General features: G+C 36.4%; 1 protein-coding gene across 1 annotated transcript in view; it reads left to right on the plus strand.

Annotated features, from left to right (window-relative positions):
- htr1d (5-hydroxytryptamine (serotonin) receptor 1D, G protein-coupled) overlaps positions 1-12,483 on the plus strand; it is a 77,610-nt gene extending 65,127 nt beyond the window's left edge. Inside the window, exon 2 of the mRNA XM_030126719.1 lies at positions 9,624-12,483. Coding sequence (XP_029982579.1) covers positions 10,542-11,699 — 1,158 coding nt within the window. The 5' untranslated portion in view covers positions 9,624-10,541 and the 3' untranslated portion in view covers positions 11,700-12,483. The remainder of the gene's footprint in view (positions 1-9,623) is intronic.
- Positions 12,484-21,988: the final 9,505 nt, after the last annotated feature.

Raw genomic sequence — 21,988 nt, forward strand, 5'->3', positions numbered from 1 at the left:
ACTGCAATTGATAACATTGCTATAACTTGGCTGTTCTTGATAAACCAAATCTAACATGTTTGAGTGTAAATCAATTCTTTATCGTTATTAGACTGTAATTAACAACAAATTTTTTTTAATTTTTTTTTTTTGCATATTATCTCCATGAAGTGACTAGTATCGGAGTTCACTACAAACAAAAAATTAAAGATATTTCTTTTTTTGTTGTTGTTATTGTTTTTGCCATTTGTAAATAAAACTATATCTGGTCAATAAAAAAATGTGTTTCAATTCAATTCACACAAAAAAATTAAAAAGCATTGTGCAAAAATCCCAACTGAAAAAAATAGCCCAAAAATGTTAAATATCCATAACCTTTTGTTTGTAGTGTATGTTAAAATGTGAGAAAACATCAAATTAGCAGCATTATATGTTTTTATTTCATAGTTTTCACACAGTATATCAGTAAATACATGTTTCGTTGCTTCAAAAATTAAACACACATTTTTGCAACTCCATGAAAAATAGCTTCATTAAAATAATAATAATAATAATAATAATAATAATAATAATAATAATAATCTCATTGTTTTGTAAATGCCTAAAGAGGAATAAAGAGAAAAATCTTGATTAATGTTCTCATAATTCATGCATGAAAGGGTTAATTGTCGTTTAAATTTTATAGAATGACTTTCCAAACAATTTTTATGTCACTACTTAGAAAATACAGACTAACATCTTTCCCAAAATTCAGCTCTCCCCAGCATAAAAACCTGTCAACACACTAGTTGTGCAGTATAATGCTACTCATAACTATTTCCCTTGCACTAACATTACATAACTGTCATGCCTTTGGAGCTGCATTATTTTCGGTTAGTGTCGTTTTTATGTGTGTCTCTGTGTTTAGATGTCAAGCACGTGTTTGCCTGGATAGTTTGGAGTAGTCTGCCCTTTTCTTTGCTGTTGTTCAGTATGTGCAGGTCTTTGATGGAGGGCAGCCTCCAGTCGATCACCTTCTCCAGCTACCTGAATGTCACAGTGGTGGCTTCAGGCAAGACAAAGAAGAGCCAAAACACAGGCTCTTACACTTTTTTTTTTTTTTCTTTCACACACAGCCTCGCCAATAAATGTTTTACAGGTAATAAGAAATGAAATGAGGAACCATCACCTGGCAAAAAAATCGATGCTCTCTAAATTATTTGTAGGTTGCGGTCTCTAATATGTACAAAAATCAATGGGAAAACAACCTTTAACGATATAGACATAACAGGAGTTTTCGCTCCTAGTGGTTACCTAAAGATGCGTGATGGCAAGGTTACAAATTGGTTGAGGCCGTGGGGGAGCAAGATGGAGAAGTACAGCAAAATCTGTCTGAATTTCATGTATCGTGTCTCACTGGTGCCTGAAAGAACAGACTCTTCTCAATGTTTTTCTTTGCACATTTACTCAACATCCCGCTGGTTACATCCTCAGTTACAAAATCTCTTATTAATGTTTTTCTGGTTAAAGAATTATATATTTTATTTCACATACTCCTTTAAATCAATAAATATAGATCTGGATATCCACTTCACTTGGGTATCTGTTTTTCTGATAATTCTAACCATAACCCTAACTCGTTTACACACTTCATTTCAGCACAGTTATCTGTATTTCCAACTTCTTAAACTTTTGAAACCGTTAGCACACTGGTTCCCAACCTTTTTTAGCTTTGGATGCCATTTTAACATCACACATTTCTGGTGACCCCAAACATTCTAAATGTAGACTTTTTTTTTTTTTTTTTGCTAAAATTAATTTGTTTTTGATCATGTAATAGTTTGCTATACGATGTTGCAGATAAATGTTAATTTTAGACGACATTTAGTCTATTAGTCTATATAATGTATATTATTCTGGACGGAGGCAGAAAAGCCAGGTGTAGATTACTGCACAAAGTGAGAATTTGATTTTCCTTGGTCAGCCTTGTAAATCCAAGCTGGATTTACAAGGCTGACAATTAATACTGAACAAACAAGAACTCAAACTATGAATTATGAAAGAGCTGCAGCATCTGAAACTGACCACAATGAACATTTGACAGATAAACAGTACCACAGTGCTTCAGTTTCAGCTTCAGTTTGTCATGTCTTTTATGGATTGGGATTCTCTGTCAGCTGTCAATATTTTTTTTTTTTAATCAATTCTTAGAAATTTCAGGTGACCCCATTTGAATTCCAGGTGACCCCACGTTGCGACATGCATTGTGGAAAATGGAGCTCCATGCAGCAACATTATGGTCGCAGCGGCAACAAACACGGAAACAGCTTCATTGCCTCTTGTTACTACAACTGCATGGAGCTCCGTTTCCCACAAAGAATGTCGTGACAAATTTCCAAAAATGCTTGAGTGACCTATCGACTCTGTTTGTAAACAAATGGACTGTTTATGGCGGAGTACACTTTGAAGTTGTTCATTCAGGTGCGTAATCACGGGAAGACTTACGGATTTGTGATACTTTGGCAATGACTCAGGTTTTACAGATGTGATGCAAAATTGTTGATGAAAGTCATAAGCAGCTTCAGGGGTTATGTTGTTAGAGCAAAATGTTATTGATTTATTCTAAAATTCTGACAGGGCAAAATAGGCCACTGTAATCTATGTTTTAAAAAAAATAGATATAGTGTAGCTGTATGTACATGAAAATACAGATGTTTTTGTTGAGATATATCAAAATATTCCAAGAATTTCAGTCCAAAACTAGAAAAGCACTTGAAGAGAGAAGACCTCCGCCAAGGCAAATCAGCGCCCCCCCCAATCACCACCAAAACTGTATCATTTGTTCCTTGTGCCAGTATCAACATTTCCTGAAAATTTCATCCAAATCTGTCCATAACTTTTTGAGTTATCTTGCTAACAGACAAACAGACAAACTCCGATGAAAACAAAACCTCTGCTGTCCTTGGTGGAGGTAATTATGCAGAAATTCAGAAAAAAAAAAGGTGATCAGAAGAACTCTTCAGCATCCAGTGGAAGGAGAAAACTAGAGGAAAAACTTTTTCAACTGTTTATATCTTTACTTATGTTTTACAAAAGGTGAGAAAGTTGTCAGATAGTAGATTTACATTTTTTCCTCCATAAGACTGTCATATTTAGTCGACTTGGTGGCGGTACTTCTTAGTACCAAACTCAGGACATCTCGACAATTAGATTTATAAATAGATTATCGTATATATATACACTCACCATAAACAAATGCAACACATGGCAACATCCATATAATGCATATAATTTTGTAATTTTTATAATTCTGTACGACACTGTTTTTAATTGTGCAGCTGCTTTATGTCTTTAATCTATTCTTCTGTTTTATTCTTTTGTTTTGGTTTTTCCCCAGTAAGTCGCGTTGGAAAGAAGCGTCTGCCAAATGCATAATGTAAATGTAAATTTCATGATCTGTCCTCTTTTCCTTTATTTTCTTTTTTTCTTCCTTCCCAAGTTCTTTATTGCATTCCTTTTTCTTCTTTGTACTTATATGCAAATATCCACTTTTCCCTTGTAACTATCATAAATATACTCACTTTAATTGTAATAAAGAAGAAAAGGTTTTCATATAATCTTCTGTTCAGATCGCCTAGCTTCACATGAGGTCCAGTTTGTGTTCAGCTTCATCTTTACGGCCTGCTTTGACACGTATATTTTTCATTTCAGAGCCTTTGCTTTGTCTTTTTCACTCCAGTAAAGGCTGTGCTTCTATTTGTACCATTCTTTTTTTTTTTTTTTTTTTACACAAATATCTGCACTTCTTTTGACTACAGAATGTGTTTACCTCTGCCACCTCTTCATAAAGTACACAAAAGCTGATCAATATTGGAAAAATACAGGGGTCATATTCTCCTGAGTGTCTGTAAATGAATTAGATAAACAAACAAAGCTGCTTTTATGTACGATTTAATAAGCCTATTTATTATCTTAGCCAAAGCATAATAATCCCCCTCAAGAGCCCAGCTGCCAATCAACACTTCACTTAATGGAGGAGAATTGCCCAGTTGTGTGAGGAACAAACATGCGCTTGGAAGTCGGTCTCCGCGCTTGTAATGTGTCAGCACAAAGATGTGTTAGGAGTGAAAAAGCAAATGTTAGTTATTACTGTGGCAAACACCATTATTTGTTTCCCTGCAGGATTGTTTTTTAGTATTCCAACATCACTTCATAGCTTGTCGAAGTGTGAAAATATGAAATAGTTGGATGAAAATAATTAGCACTCATGCAGACATTGCTGTGAATATTGTTCATTTCTCTGCTTAATCCATTCTCTGAGCAGTCCATGTTATCTCCGGTGCACACCTCTGGGTTTTGCCAAGAACGTGAGCCAAAACAGTTTTCAGTTAATATGTTTGACAAGTGGTTTTATACGTGTTACAAGCACCCATGCAAAAAAAAAAAAAAAAATCTTTTAAAATGGGAGATAATGTATGGCTTTTTCCATTTCTTCTTATTTCTCCTGTGTATTCCATATACTGGCGCTCTTAAATAATGGATTATAGCAAACCTAACAGCAGGGAGTCTAGATGAAGCAACGCCTGCTGTGACGATTACGATGCATTTGAAGTCATCATCCTCACTGGGACATAATACTACGTTCCACATTCTTTATTTTCCTTTCCACATTGAAAGTCAGCTTTATATGCTTTGAGAATTATGTCGTCTTCAAGCACAAGGGCCAGTTATTGTATGTAAAACCAATTTCAATCACCAATGTAACTGAGTATTTTCTATTCTGATAGATTTAAGAGAGAACAAGTGGTGCCAGGCACAACAAACCCCGCCCCTCGCACGTATTATATCTTATTTTGGCATCGATCCAGTTAATGTCAGCATATCAGTTGTCTCTATATATATATGTGCCAAGTTTGAAGTAAATTGAAACAAAATTGCTGTTTTTATAGACATTTGAAATTTTGCCCATTGTAAGTAAATGTGAAAAAAAAAAGATTTAAGAAATTCCTAAAAAATTTTAACTTTAACCTACTTTTCCCAAAATGTAATGACGTATATTCAGGGTCACTGGCAATCTATAAAGCCAATTTGGTATGAATTCAACCAAGAGTTTTGCTGCTACAGACATTTGAAATTTCACCCATTATAAGTAAATGGGGGGAAAAAAAGATTTAAGAAATTCATTTAAAAAATGTAACTTTGACCTACTGTTCCCAAAATGTAATCACATCTATTCTGGGTCACTGGCAGTCTATAATCCAAATTTTAGTAAGAATTCAACCAATAGTTTTGCTGCTACAGATCTTTGAAATTTCACCCATTATAAGTAAATGGAGACAAAAAAGATTAGAAAAAGTCATTAAAAAAATTTTGAACTTTGACCTACTTTTCCCAAAATGTAATCACATCTATTTTTGGTCACTGACATTTATAAACCAAATTTGGTATGAATTCAACCAATAGTTTTGCTGCTAGAGACATTTGATATTCTGCCCCATTATAAGTAAATGGGAAAAGAAAAAAAAAATTTTTTTTGAAAAATTATTTAAAAAATTTGAATTTTGACCTACACTTCCCAAAATGTAATCTCATCTATTTGTGGTCACTGGCAATCTATAAACCCAAATTGGTATCAATTGAAGCAACAGTTTTGCTGCTAGAGTGTTAACAAAAAAACAACAAACAAACCAAACCAAAAACAATACCCCTTGCCTCCCCTTTGGTGGGGTGGGATAAAAATGAGGTAACATAGAAGACAACCTCGACACACATCCTATTAGCCTATTGGATGTATGTTTTCAAGGCCACAGAACACCTGAGCCTGAATGAAGATTTTGATTTACCATGTTATTTATGAGTTCAAAATTATTTCTTCAACCAGTGACCTGTAACCCTATGGGTGGGTGGGTGGGTGTTAGATGGGTGTTAGGTAAGGAGTGAGCCTCTGCCTGTGGGTGGGTGGATCAGCTGGGAGGGGAATGGAAAACTCAATATATCAATGCACCTGAGGAAAAATGGACCTCTGTACTTTAGGGATGACTGTACACTTACTGTTCAGGTGAAATGTCATGATGTGCTGTCAACTCCAAACTGAGAGATGATTCTTTCCTTTCTTTTTCTAAAATCAACAAAACATATTTACAAAGAAAATAAAGTTTTCTTCAAATTTAGAACTGTATTATTTTTTTTTTTTTTTTTTTTTCTTCATTTCAACATATTCTGTCCTTTAAATACAAGAAAATGGCCTAAAAAAATGCCTAAAAAACCTTTTTCCAGTTGCCTCACTGGCTGCCACACCTTCAGTCTGTGAGTATGAATTAGTGTCTTCCTCTTTCTTTGTCAACACCCTGAAGAAAGTGCACGCCGACACACAATGTGTTTTTAACTGTAATCCCTATAAACTAATGTACAGGCCCTCACTAAATAAGGGCTTTTTTTTTTTTTTACATTTTTTTTAATCAAGTGAGTGCCTGGATTTTTGTATTTTTACAACCTAATGCTAACTTTGAAAGCAACTCAGCTAACATCAACATATTACAACACAACACAAACTCTACATAAGCACATGAATACAAATCCTACATATAAAACTTTCAAAATAGGGGTCTCAAACATGCAGCCCGGGGGCCAAATGGGGCCCACCAAAGGTTACAATCCGGCCCATGGGATGAATTAGCAAAGTGCAAAAAATTTACAGTCAAGGCTGTTGAACTCATTTTAGTTCAGGTTCCACATACAGATAAAAATAATAATACCATAATAACCTACAAAAAGTAATGATTCCATATTTTCTTCTCAGTTTGATGTGAAAAAAAAAATTACATTATACCTATAAATAATGACAACTTCAAATGTTTGTCTTTGTTTTAGTGCAAAAAATAACATTAAATTATGAAAATATTTACATTTACAAGCTATCCTGTAACAATAAAATGTGAATAACTTCAACAAATATGAACAACCTGAAATGTCAAAAGAAAATTAAGCACAATTTTAACAATTTTCTGCCTGTTACTCAGTGTTTAGTGTCTTTGTAGATTCGATCCATAATGCACATGTATAAATGATAAGTTGAGGCATAATATTGTTAAAATTGCACTTACTTTTCTTAAGAAATTTCATTTTTTTCAGGTTATTCACATTTTTTTTTTTTTTTTGTTTAAAAAAGTAAGTATTTTCATAATTAAATAGGGTTTTTTGCACTAAAACAAAGACAAAAATTTGGAGTTGTCATTATTTATAGATTATTATGTTATTATTTTACTGGTGCGGCCCACTGAAGATCAAATTGGGCTGAATGTGGCCCCTGAAAGAAAATGAGTTTGAGACCCTTGCTTTAAAATCATTACATTTTATGTTTTTTTTTCCAATTCTCTTTATTGGTATTTTCCATGGTTCACATATTTATTCATATCGCAATTCACCATTCTCATCCATTCATCTGAAAATTACAATCGAATCTCATAGCAATACTTCAATGACTCTACTGACAATACAAATACGGATGATTGGTCCTCGCAGCAATACCCAACGTAATTTTTACAATACACAATGAAGAACTAAACTCCCTAGAACAGGAATGCTGGGGTTACATTTCATTTTTTGACTATATTTTCCATATAAGAGTGATATATTTAGTGAATTATAGGAATGTGTGAGCATACTGTTGCTTGAATTAACAACATCCATATTAACAATCAGTGTAATTTTAATTTTTAGTCATCAAAAACGGCTCCAAATCTAATGTGTAGAAGGTGCCAGGACTTGTTTTTAGTCACTGTTAAATGATGATATATAAATGTTGATCACTAAAAGGGACTGATTATGCCGTATGTTTCGTAAGTCACAGAACATGTGACACATCTGGAGTCATCATCCCACTTTTAGTTATTTTGACACCTTTTATATAAATGGTGCTAATGCTTTTATTCAGACATGGGGCATTTGTCCAGTATAGAGCATCTGCGCCTGTCTTTTCAGATTGGCTCATAAGATGTAAGGCTTTCAACAAGATTATCATTTGCTGTTTTTATTCATGCAGTTGGCAAGGATAAAAGTAAAAAAAAAAAAAAAAAAATTGTGAGAGTTCTTGAATCCACTTTTTGTATTTTGTCTTATTTAAATGGAGGCTTTACTGTTTTTGCAGTGCCAAACAGAAAAAGCTGTAAAGAATCCTATATAAATGCCTCTATTTTACCCTGAGGGGATAGATGGATTATTTTTAAGACAATAAAAAGATTTCTTAAATCTTTTCTTATTTTATATATTATTAACTTCTGAAAAATGTATCTGGGTGCTTCTAGGAAACTGGTCACTGACATGGGGCAAAAAATTCAAACCAGATGTACACTAATGTTATGAAGCAAGTTTGGAAGCACTTTGGGTCTATTTTAAAAATAAATATTTACTGAGATAAAAGAGAAACTATTTTTCAGATAAAACACATTTTTATTTTATTTTACATTATATTTGATACAAAAATCTGCATGTAACATGATAAAAAGGACATGAAAATTACGTGGTACTGTTTTTTTTTAAATATCTCTTTATTCTCTCACAGGCACATTTTGGGAACTGAATTAATTATGCAAGGTAGAGTGTTTCATAAAAATGACTGCTATAGCAAAATCATTTACGATTTATATGTGTTTAACTGGGCAGGTTCTGCATGTAACACAAGTGGACACAATGGGTTACACACAAAACCTGGAATGAGACTGAGATTCAGGAAAATCCCACATGTCTGGATTAGAAAAACCACTAGGATCATCACATTTAACAGTGTCTTTATTTATAGTGGTATATAAGACCATTTACAGCCATGCATTCCAGATCAAATGCACTGACACCTAGGTAGCTTTTCCTGTCCCAGTTTTGATCCTATTTTTGGCCTCAATATTTTATTACAAATTCATTAATTTTGGGATGGCTCAGAGCAAGAGTATAGTTTTTTTGCATTTATCTGAGGTCATCATTAGGTACATCCTGGAGGGAAATATGTCTAAATTTCTGTTTTCTTATTGGGTCTAAAAAGCTGGTAAAATGCCAGGTACCAAAATGAACCCAGTTTCATAGAAGCATCCATCTGTTTAGGATCTTCGCAGCATTTGTGAGTTGAAAAAGACATTACTTTCATTTCCGTGTAAGAAATAAAAGGAATGTCAAACCTTGCATTGCTATAGACTTTATCTTAATAAGACAGCTTTAAATCCAACTTGAAGACATTTTGACAGAGTAATATTTATTCAGAAATGACATTGTGGAAAAGAAATACCTCTATATTTACGTATAGATGTTTATTTTTGAGCAGGAATATGGATAAACCGAGCTCTGTCAGGATAACTGTAATCAAATGTCTTCATATTTACCTCATACCGATTTTAGCGCCATTATTAGTGGGATAAAAGTCATGAGTCGTGTGGGCGTTAGGGGCACATACAAAGTCATATCGCTCCATTTACAGGTTGAGGTTGAGTTTACATTTGTATATACGTGCATTTATTAGTCACCATGTGTGGGCTACTGTATATTATGTGTTTCTGTTAATGTGTGCGTCTGTGTTTTGGTGTGTGGGCTCTTACATACAGCGGGAGGGAGGGAATGATGCTAAAGATAAATATGTTTAATTTTCTTTCCTATTTTTCTCTCTCATGTGTCTCATCCAGGATAAACATGCTGCAGAGGATGCTTTACGATAGTCGGAGTCACCGGACAAAACTTCAGCCTCTTATCTGTACATATATGGACACAGCAGCTGAATGTTAATCTGATAGACCAGAAATGAAAACACTGTAATCACTGAACAGCGGGGGACTGAAAGCGGCCTTGCTGATTGGTGGATTTCTGACTGACAAAGCTGCCACCATCTAGACGGACGCTCAGTAATTATCTATGAGTAGAATCCTTCTGTCAGAATTTGATGTGGATCACGTAACTTTAATGTTCAGGCTTGCCAATATCGTCAAAGACTTAAAGGCAGAGCCAAGTTTTTCGCACAAACCTCCATTTAGAAGGGGCTTGGGAATAGATAAGAGAGACAACAAGCAAACCTGTGTATCTGTCGTCATCATCTTCCTACATGCAGTTCCTCGCTTAGGCTTATTGAAAAGGAGGAGCCCATTACGGCATTTGATAGATAGGAAAGGCTTGGTCTGAAGGTGTTGTTGCCGACTTGCTGCCGGTTGGAGATGAGATAAGAGCATCGGGAAGAGAGAAGTGTCTGTCTGACAAGGCCAGAATACAAATTAAGATTTGTCTCCCCAGCAGCTACTCCGGCGAGGTGATCAATACAAAAAACCAAAATGGACAAATTAGTCAGACCCAATTCCAGGACCATTAGTTGTGAAGTGAAATGACGGAAAGAGAAGTTTGCTAAAGGTTGGTAGAAATTCTCTCCAACATGGAAAATAAAGGGATATATTCGTTGAGTGACTGAAACTGAAAGGTGGACCATATATCTTCATCTAAAACCGACAGTGCCATGCCACAGCGCAGCCTCCCCCAAGCGCCACGCCTGGACTTAAACATGTACAGTTTGAAATGCTGGGCTGAAACAAGTTAGGAATAGGGTTAAACGGAGCAAGATGGAACTGGATAACAGTTCACTGGACTACTTTATCAGCAACACATCCGAGATCCCCGATACCGTAACCGATCAACCCTGGAGCGAGGCCACGCTCCTGGGCTTCCAGATCTCCTTATCTGCATTGCTAGCTGTTGTCACCCTTGCTACAGTCCTGTCAAATGCCTTCGTCATTGCTACCATCTTCCTGACGAGAAAACTCCACACGCCTGCCAACTTCCTGATCGGCTCGCTTGCCGTCACAGACCTCCTGGTGTCGATTCTAGTCATGCCCATTAGCATCGTCTACACCGTAAGCAAGACCTGGTCGCTGGGGCAGATTGTTTGTGACATCTGGCTGTCGTCTGATATAACTTTCTGCACGGCGTCCATCCTGCATTTGTGTGTGATTGCATTAGACCGCTACTGGGCTATCACAGACGCGCTGGAGTACTCAAAACGTCGCACCATGCGCCGGGCGGGGATCATGGTTGGGGTTGTGTGGGTAATCTCTATATCGATTTCCATGCCTCCACTGTTCTGGCGGCAGGCCAAAGCCCACGAGGAGCTGACGGAGTGTATGGTGAATACAGATCAGATCTCTTATACTTTATACTCCACTTTTGGCGCCTTCTACGTTCCCACAGTGCTTCTCATCATCCTCTATGGAAGGATCTACGTCGCCGCTCGTTCTCGAATCTTTAAGACACCATCGTCCTCTGGGAAACGTTTCACAACAGCACAGCTCATCCAGACCTCGGCAGGCTCTTCTCTCTGTTCTCTTAATTCTGCCTCCAACCAGGAAGCACACCTACACTCTGGCACGGGGACGGGAGGAGGCGGAGGAGGGGGAGGATCACCTCTGTTCCTGAACAGTGTGAAAGTGAAGCTGGCAGACAGTGTTCTGGAGAGGAAACGTCTGTGTGCTGCTCGGGAACGGAAAGCAACCAAGACGTTGGGTATCATCCTGGGCGCATTCATCATCTGCTGGCTCCCATTCTTTGTCGGCACGCTGGTTATGGCCATATGTAAAGACTGCTGGTTTGATCCGGTGCTTTTTGACATCTTTACTTGGCTGGGATACTTGAACTCGCTCATCAATCCTGTCATCTACACGGCATTCAATGATGAGTTCAAGCAGGCGTTCCAGAAACTTATGAAACTCAGAAGATGCTCCTGAAAGCTGACATTGGATTAGCTTCTTGACATCTACCAGGGTTAGAGTTAGGGTTACGTTTGAGCCGGTGTAGCCAAAATGATGTTCTTTCCACACGCTAAACACAGAAACAAGAAGATGCTCCATTTCAAGTCAAGTCAAGTACATACATTTTTGGCCTTATACTTCTTTTGTTATATTCCTAACCCTAACCTTCAGTAAAAATTCTATGAAATTTTATTTAGATTCCATGAAGACAATGGATGTTATAAGATTAAAACTGATATCCATGGAACAACTGGAGGTGATATATATGGAAACATGAAAAATTAATGCTGATAATGAATGCTCTACACTTGTGTTCCATCTTGTTAACACATGCTAAATGTGATATGTTTTGGAAATGTGTTTCTTTTCTACACTAAACAGCTCAGTGCTGGAGCTCTTAGTAGAGTATATCCTTCATAGAGACTTTGCATGCATGTTAATAAAAGAGAAAATTGTTACCCCAAGAATTACTGAACTTAAAAATTAAACAAGTGGATCTGAAGTCTTCATCATGCCGCAAGAACATTGCTCTTATTTTTGTGGACATAGCGAAGACTTAAAATGAAGCAAAGGCAGGTGTAACTGTATGGACAGCTGAAACTCCAGCCCAGCAGAAATGAAAAGCCATGAAATGTATGTTGTCTTCTGTGTCATACTGTATGCTGCTGCTCCCATATAATGTTCTGTGGTACAGTAAAGTACTTAGAAAGACTATGAACTCTACAGATTCAGTAAAAGTGTCTCCATATATGCAATTATACTTGAAAGTTGTATGTGTGTGTGTGTGTGTGTGTGTGTGTGTGTGTGTAAAGGTAGTTACTTTGTTGTAATATATGCGTGTTTGAGGCAGGGAGGACTGTCAAGTGTTTGACATTTATACATGCTATTCTCCACTGAGGCTTGTCTCATCATTGCAGAGACAGAAATGGAAACAGCAGTTCCATTCTGCCTCTGAATAATAAGTAACAGCCAACACCATAGCAACAAATAAATCCTTCTAAAAATCTTGTAAAAAAGAAATAAAAATAAATAAATAAATATATACGAGGGCTGTTCAATAAGTTCATGGCCTCATCCAGAAATACTGGTTGTTATAATACAGGATACAGGATGTTACATTCTTTCGTGATGGGATAGTGATGCTTGAACATCGATGGACCAAGTGCATTGCTGTAAATGGAGATTATGTTGAAAACTAAAATATAAATTATCAGTCTGTGTTGTTCTGTTCTGGGTGAGGCCATGAACTTATTGAACGGCCCTTGTGTGTATATATATATATACATATATATGTATATATATATATATATATATATATATATATATATATATATATATATATATATATATACAGGGTGTCCCATAAGTCTCCATATATAGGAGACATAATACATTCCATACATATATGGTTCGAACATGTATTTCTTTATAGTTCTTCAGCAGTGGAGGACACGCATTGAAATGTGTTCCCGACAAAATGGCAGTCATATAGAGCATATTATATAAATAAAAATAGTTTACGTCAAGAAACGTTTATTTTTCCTATGTATGGAGACTTATGGGACACCCTGTGTATACATAACAGAAAGTTGGAGGTTAAAAGCAAATGTAAAAAGAACCCTGGTTATGAATGCAAATGGATAATAATTACATGGAATTTTTATGCCTTCTTTCTTATTTCCAGCTTTTCCATTCTTAATATTTGATAAGATGAAAATAATTAATTTCAACATTTTCACCATCTTAAAAAGATATGCAAATTCCTGTCAACCACAAGCCCTGATGACTGTGAGAAGTGTGTCTTAAAAGTTAACACCAACAAAAACAGCATGAAAATACACAATCTGGGTTTTAACATAAAGTACCATGTGTACTACTAGTGGCTTTTCCATCGGACATCTCCACAAAACTTTACCGATATTTACTAAATGTGAAAAAACAGAAGTGCATGATGTCGGTTTTTCCATTAAATCACAAATGCAATGATTTGCTTATTTATTATCACAAGATGACATGAGAAGTCATTCCATAAACATGGCGACAAACGTAAATATCGTCTTGATTAACAGATATATTCATTATTATCATATATTTCCCCTCTATCTCGTACAAAATTTAAAAAAATTATTCAGTTTCCTGGTGTGTCCACACATACCATGTCAACTCTTCTTCTTCGCTTGTTGTGACGTCCGTCAACATCTATTTTTTTTTTTTTTTTTTTTTAGTCACCTGACTCTAGTTGCAGAAAAAGGTCTTTCCATTGCAGTTTTACGTGATATACCAATTGTGCTATGCCAGAAGAACCACCTCTTGCCAGCGCAAAAACTTTTCATCGAAAAACAAGAGTTTGGGCAAAATGGTCGTTTTTACCATTCAGTAAATTTTTATGTACAAGTGATATTCATACAACCTGAGGGTCAATGGAAAAGCAACTATTGAGATCTACAGTTTGCATGTACATGACACATGCCACACCACTTAAAATAAATCAGTATTTGGGTTTATACTCCTCACTTCTTTAGTTATGGCTTCCACAAGGTGAAGGTTACCCACTTATTATAAAAAACAAAACTCAATTATCAACAAAAATGTGATTTACAGGCATGGCTCTGGTCTATAAAGTGTACACTCTGGTCATACAAAGAGTTAAAAGTTGGAAAACCCTTTGCAGCATTCATTCCTGTATAACGAGTCTGCAAATCCAATTGTTTTGTTTTTTTTTAAAATAAAAGTAATGTGTCATGTGTTATGTTTTGCCATAAACATAATCAGTGCCTCAATTTTGCCGCAACAAAACATGATTTATCTCTGGAGGACCTGAAATGTCTTCTCTAAGTAGGAATTCTTTGGTACTGGACTCCAGAAAGTAGAGTTTGCATCACGACTTTCATAGGTTTCAGTTTTAAAAATGCTTTGGTTTAGATTAAAACAGTTGTGGTTTATATTAAATGGTTAAAAATACAGACACTGTGTATCTTCATACATTTTCTGTATTAAACAAAACTCTGGTGTCTAACATTACACCAAGTTGAGGAATGATGCCAAGTTGGACTGAGACCTCTTCACATTTACATTGAATATGAATAATTTTCCCAATTCTAACGCAGGTAAAGTAACATTCATAAGGTTCAATATAAGTGTATGTATGTCCTGTGCTTGTGTGTGTGTGCGTAGAGGTGCATGGAGTTTTGATGGGGAAACGGTTGTTAGCTTAGTTGCTAAGCTAACATTTCTAATAGTTCTCATTCTTGTTCCTGGGTTCTTCAGTATCTCTCTGCTGCTCCTCAACAGCAGTAAGAAGGTGCAAACTACATTTAATTACAAGAAAAACATTTAGCTAATGTCACCAACAACACACAGTTTTAATATCAACACAATGAACAAACTCATACATATTGAAGCTTTAATTGTTTTTGCCAAAATGAAATATAATGTGTCGGCACGGTATTTATTACAAAAAAAAAGTATTTGCAGTAACAGGTTTGTTTTGTGCTACTGAGAGTAAAAGGACGGTTCTTCAAGGCTTCATTTCCAGGATGCCACATCAAATTTCCAACGTCCACGAACTCTTCAAGGATGCTTCTATACATTTTCAATCGTCTGTAAGCACCCACAACACTTCAAATAGTGCCTCTAAAAGAAAAAGACCCAAACACTTCACTGGTGCGACATGCATTAAATATAAGTAAATATAAGTAGGCGAGGCAAGTTTATATACGGTATATAGGACATTATGTACACAAAGGCCATTCAGTGTAAGTATACATACATAAATATTAGCCCTGAGGAAAATAAAAACAAAGTGCTCTCATAATAAAAGAAAGAAACATTGAGAAATGCAATTAAAATAATGTAGAGTGCATAATATTAAAATAAAAGAGATTAATATATGCATAATTAAAGGATTATGAAAATGAATAAAAGAAAATATGGTCATCCAGAATTACATTACACTACAAGTACAATAAAAATGAATTAAGGCTTAGAGCAGGGTGTGAGTTAAACAGTTCAACTACAGACACATAAAAAAGAGAAATGTTTTTATTCTGTATTGTCTGGGCTAACTATATTTGGGGTTAATCTAAGCTAAATTTGTTCCATGTTGAAATAGAGCATCTAAATACTGCTTTTTATGCGTTGTTATTGTCCTTGTAAATGTGTTTATCAGTAGACTATAATTACTACAGTTACTACAAATGTGTAATAATTAGCTACATACCAGCTTCAGTTAATGAGGGATAATTAAATAGCCATAGCTGTGTTCTTGTTACTGTCTTTATTTCAATCTGCTGATAACCATGTGAAGTATAGTATGTATGTGTTAATAAAGAATGGAAGTGAGGGAAGGACCTTCAATCATCTGCAGATTCCTTCATTCATACACATATTAAATGGTAAGGAGGACTATGAAGGCCCCTGCCACCAAAACACCATGTGGTTAGTTACCTACTCTAGTCTTAGTCACATGAGACTATAACCCAGGGCTACTCAGCAGGCAGCCCGTCTACCCACAAATAGTAAATAAATAGTTCAACAGCCACTAAACCCCACATACGGCCATTTGGGACACTTCACACCATTTTGCGACACTTTGCGTCCTTTTGCAGCACTGCCACTGTTTACTGAAGGCCAGAGAGACTGGCTTCAATATGAAAACAGCACATTCAATGGAGAAGAGACGCAAAGTTGATGTGAAAAATGTAAAGTTTAAAAAACAATTGATTTGTCTTGATTAGAGAACAAAGCAATATTGATGGTGATAAATTGTTTTAAATGTTATGTTTACATTTCTTACTTACACTAAAAGCCAGTAGTAACTGTGATGGTATGTGTTATGTTAAAAGTTACCACAGCAGGTTAACAGTTAAATAAATATGTTGAAAATGTGATGGCAATATGTGTCAATTGTAGGGATGGGAATTGATAAGAATTTAACCATTCTGATTCTATTCTCGATTTTGCTTATCAATCCAATTCTCTTATTGATTCTCATTGGGTTAGGGAATAAAAGAGTACAAATGGGTTTGTTTGCATTCATTTCCATCTCTGCACAGAAAATATAACATACACAATATGCACAAATAATAATAACAGATGATGCCGGGCCTAGTTCCAGATAGTCATTTATGAGGAGGCAATCAGGAATGTTCAGGGGGCACATGCCAGTGATGGAAGCGACGACGGGGGGTCACACCATACGACCGTACAAAGTGAATGTGAAACTTAAGACGCTTCACTAAATCCTCCATGTCTCCTGCTGTTGTGCACCTCATTTTCCTTTTCCCTACCTTTGGAAACTATTTGGGGGCAAGACGTTTGTTGTCCCCCAAAGAACTGGGCCCGGATGACGCCCTGGTGTTCACTCTGCTGCTAGATTCACAAGCATCGCTAAGTAGCGTATCAAACATGTGACATTCCTGCAAATGAATTACATGCTGTGCGGACAAATGTTTGAGCATATTGAAGGGACTGGATTGGGATCCTTTGAAGAAATGGAAGGTTTACAAGTGTTACAATACAAGTGGCCCTGGTGTCATGTTTTCGCGTGAAATATAGCCAGTAGTTTGGAGCGTTTCTGCCTCCACGCCATGTTGGCTACGTTCTAAACCAAAACAAGGCAGTGTACGTGTGACATTATCACAAATGTGCAACGAAGGCGGAATCAATAAGCAGAATCATTAAGCAGGCAGGCAAACGATTCCAAGGAAATTTAAAAAAGAACCGGTTCTTGATTCCCATCCCTAGTCAATTGTAAATCCAATATGAGAGTAATACTTCAGGGTTCCAGCCCACAGTCCATAGCATTCCGACAATTTCAGGTCCGTGTTTTATGTGGTGTATTCACATTTACCTGTTCTTTACTTGAATTTCTTGACATTATTCCCTGTTTCTGATCCCAAGAGCAGGTTCACCGCTCACAGAAAAGTGTTGAGAAGTCAGGAAAACGTTCTTTACTTTTGCTGTCAGTTGTGTCATCCATCTCATCATGCTTAGAGAAGCTTATCTGAAGGATTTAAGTTTGCTCTTTCAGTGACTATCCAAGCTCTATACCACATCAGGCTTCTGAATTTGCACCCAAAACGATTTATTCAGCCTCTGAAGTCCTCAACCAGGAAATAGGCTGGATAAATGTGAGGCAGAAGCAAAAGATTTGGCACATCACTCCAAAATGAGAGAGATGTTGATGTTTGCAGTGGACAAATATTACCATGTGGCGTCTTTGCTTGTTGAAATAAGAAAGATGATTTTAGATAGAGTTATTGTTTTAGAAATTACAAACATAAGAGTAAAATCATAGACAACCTCCATAATTATTACAAGTTACCAGGGGTCCACAGGTAATACTAGTCCCATGGGGAAAAGACTGTGTTAGATGCAAGCTACGCAACATTACTACACCTGCGATTTTAACAACATGACATAGGAGGTTACTCTGACATTTCAGTCACTGCAACCTAAGTTTAAAGATACAGTAAGAGAAAATGGGGTCACTTTGATAAGGTTTATAGCAGACATAGCACTACTAAAACTCAACACAGCATTGTGATTTGTGTTATCAGTATTATCTACAGCCAGCAATGAAACATGAGATCAACAGGTAAATGTGTCCTCCAACTGTTATTTTCTGTCCGTCACCAGGTAAGAAAAGGAGATCAATGCATATTCACATCGTGACTAATGAAAAAGGGTTGTCAGTGACTAGTTTTGAGATTAACCCTCAGAGCTCTAAGGGTATTTTCTTGATTTCTCCATACTTTCTTAACCCATAAAGACTCAGTGCTACTTTTGTGGCAGTTCCCACATGATTTTTTCCTCTAAATTTACCATTTCTGAAGTGATTTATCACAATTTTTTGTAATATTATCCTCTGTGAAAATCATGTATTTTGTTATATTTAATTTACTGATCATGTAGATGTTGATAAAAGCTCAGATTAAAGTTGAGGGTTATTATATCAGAAACAGAGGAAACTGAGGAAAAAAACTGACTTTATCAACAAAATATATCACTAACTGAACAGGGAAGAAGTGTCTCCATCCACTGTCACTGATCTAACTTCATGGGTTTTACTGGTGAATCAATGTTGAAGATGATGGTGATCATGTATTTCAATTCAATTTTATTTGTAGAGTCCAGTATCTTAACAAGGTCGCCTCACAGGGCTTTACAGAACTTGCTGAAAATGAAAATAAGCAACAGTCAAATAAACAGTCCATGAAGCAAATGGATTGATGTCCCGGGCATCACCCTCGTCCTTAGACCCTCCAAAAAACTCCAAAAAACCCAGTGGGAAAACGTGGAGAACCACAGTGAAAGAGACATCTACTCCCATGGTCGGACAGGCTGAACCGCTTTTCTATAGAAAATGGGACAAAAATATTAATATAACATTGTAAAACCGTCACAAAAACATGCCAGTACATGCACCACCATAAGGCCTTAATGCCAACTGTTGCAAATCTGCATCAAACCGTTTCTATTACAGATTCAGCCAAGATATCATATGTATTTCCCGATGCCAGTTCAGGCATATTCAATACCTATAATTTGGTGGCATCAATAAACTATCTCCATGTCCTGGAACTAGAAAATCTGGTTTAACTGTGGTTTTTCAAAAGTAACTAAGAATTGTAATGGAATTATTAAGTACTCATATCGGTACTCAGTATCGGCAAGTACCGTAAATTCCGGACTATAAGCCGCTACATTTTTCCCACGCGTTAAACACTGCGGCTTATACTCCAACGCAGCTTATATGACAATTTTACCTTATTGCCTGCCACACCCCAAGGAAGAATCCGTCTGTTACCAGGTATGCAGGAATGGATAACATTAACAGCTTAACCTTTATAAAGTTAATATTAACACACACAAAAGGGGAACTTTTAAGGAAAAATAGTAAACCTTCAAATGTTAATATTGTTTCACAAATATACAAAACAAAACTCTGAATGAAAACACCCAATAAAGCTCTCCAGAGACTGTCATAAATTTAAAGCATCTCAGAATTAATGCGCACATTGTGCGTAATGTTAAATGAAAATGATATTACAACAGATGTAATTACTTGTTTTTAATCTTTATATTTTAAAAATAAATTAAAAGTCCTACTCTAACGAAAAACAAAAATTTGTTCACTTTCAAGTGTCTTTCAAGTCATTTTAAGTCCATGAATCCACAGCCGGCGCAAAAGCAAGTCAATCCCGTATCGGCACGAATCCAAAGGAAACCCGATAAGTCCACCGACAAAAAAAAAAAAAAAGAAAGAGAAAATGTGCTTTTATTACTATCCTTTTATTGCCTCGTTTTTTGTCTTTTGTTTTTTAATCATCCTATTAACAACGAATCAACCTATAGATATGGCAGCAAGCTCACACATATCATACCCATTTACATACAGGGAAGAATTTCATTTGAACTCAAAGAAAACCTTTATCCAATTACCGTCCAGTTTTGATGCAATGAAAAAAAAGGTTCCACTCGGTCCCATAGACTCCCATAGAAGCCAGGCTTCAACGGGGAAATGCATTGACCATAGATCGTATGAGGAAACAGCGCAACAGGAATGTATGAGAAGTGAACAACATCGAGTCCGATGATTTGTGATAAAGCTGATTCTGAACAAACTCGTCTGTGAGATGAACGTGTTTTAACACATGTGTAGTCAATGAAATGTCAACACAACCAAACATATTTAACCGTTTAATTTTCATAATGATAGGGGAAGCCGGGCTTCTCTTGCAGTCTATGAGAAATCGCCACTGGTGGACACCCGCGGCTTATAAACCGGCGCGGCTTATTCGTGTACAAAATTGATTTTCTTTCTAAAATTAGGGTCTGCGGCTTATATTCAGGTGCGGTCTATAGTCCGGAATTTACGGTAATCAAATGTAAGTATTCCAGAAAAAAGTTGTATCGGTGCATCCCTATTTTTTCCACCTAATCCTCCAAGTACATTTAATTTTTTCACAACCAAAAGGCAAAACTGCATATCTCTATCATTCCAGTAATGAGATGCTTTCATTGCCACCATGTTTTGTTTTGTTTTTTTTACAGAGCGGCATTTGGAGGTTATGGTAAGTACAATGTGCTGCTGTTACATGACTCACTCTATGGAGACAACCATTCAACCATTATCACTTCTGGATCAAATGCACAAGCTGACCTAATGGACTTTCAGCTGCTTGTGTCATCAAATGTTCATGACTGCTGTTCAGAAAGCCTCCTGTATAATGTACAACCATAGTGCTCTCACACAATCTCTGTTCACTGGTTTGAAATGGACTGGTTAGGCAGTCAAGTGGGGTAAACGGTATTAGGGATAACCGGTGCAGAGTTGCTGGACCAGACTATTGAGTCCGTTAGAAAAAGAGACGTGAAGGCACCTAGAGCTCGACTACTCTCCGCAAATCTATTATAAATGTGGAATTGATTTGTTTATATATATCTAAAGACTGCTGTGGTTGAAACACCGGCACAATGAACCGCAGAGTGCAAATAAAAATAGTGGATAAACACAAAGAGACAACTAAAACCTCATTATTTAAGATCTAGCACTTAATATAGCACTGTTAGCCCACCATGTATTGATTTAACCCTGTGGGAATCACCAGGATGAACATCTGTCTTAATTAGCAGGTGTACAGATAAGAAATTTAAACAAATTACAATCACTTTACAGTCCTTTAATTGGCCATAAATAAAGCCCCCGACAGGAGAGCTGGTTCAGCAAACGCTATGTAATCTTAATGCTTTTGAGTTCAAATCAGGTTTCACGTGTCAATGTCCAATGTAAAATATCAAATAAAGGTTAAAATGCCAAATACTGTACGGTGAAAAAAAAGAAAGAGAGTCCAAACTAGTTCTGTCACTTTGGATCAGGACGAATAGAGGATGATTTCAGCTGATGTTAGCCTGGGTTGAGCAGTAAAACCCAAAGGTCAGGATGCACTTAACCTCATGGGATGGGGACTGTCACTTCTAGACTCGTGGAAGGAGTAAAGACGAAAAGGGAGGCAAACATTCAAGAGGGAGAAGTGAATGGAAAGAGAGCAACAGCCTGGTAAACAAACAAAATTAGCCCCTCGAGACAGTTCAAACACCGCTAACAAAGTCAGGGCAAAAGGGTAATAAAGTGCCTCCTTAACATAATATGTCATCACACAGCTGAAAATAGAAAATCCATCAGTAGGCTGGGATCAGCTGCTTTTAAAGGCGCTGTGCTCATCGGACCCAGTCACTTTGTTAAATCTGGTGTTTAAAGC

Source organism: Sphaeramia orbicularis, chromosome 22 (genome assembly GCF_902148855.1).
Source record: "Sphaeramia orbicularis chromosome 22, fSphaOr1.1, whole genome shotgun sequence".
Lineage (NCBI taxonomy): Eukaryota > Metazoa > Chordata > Actinopteri > Kurtiformes > Apogonidae > Sphaeramia > Sphaeramia orbicularis.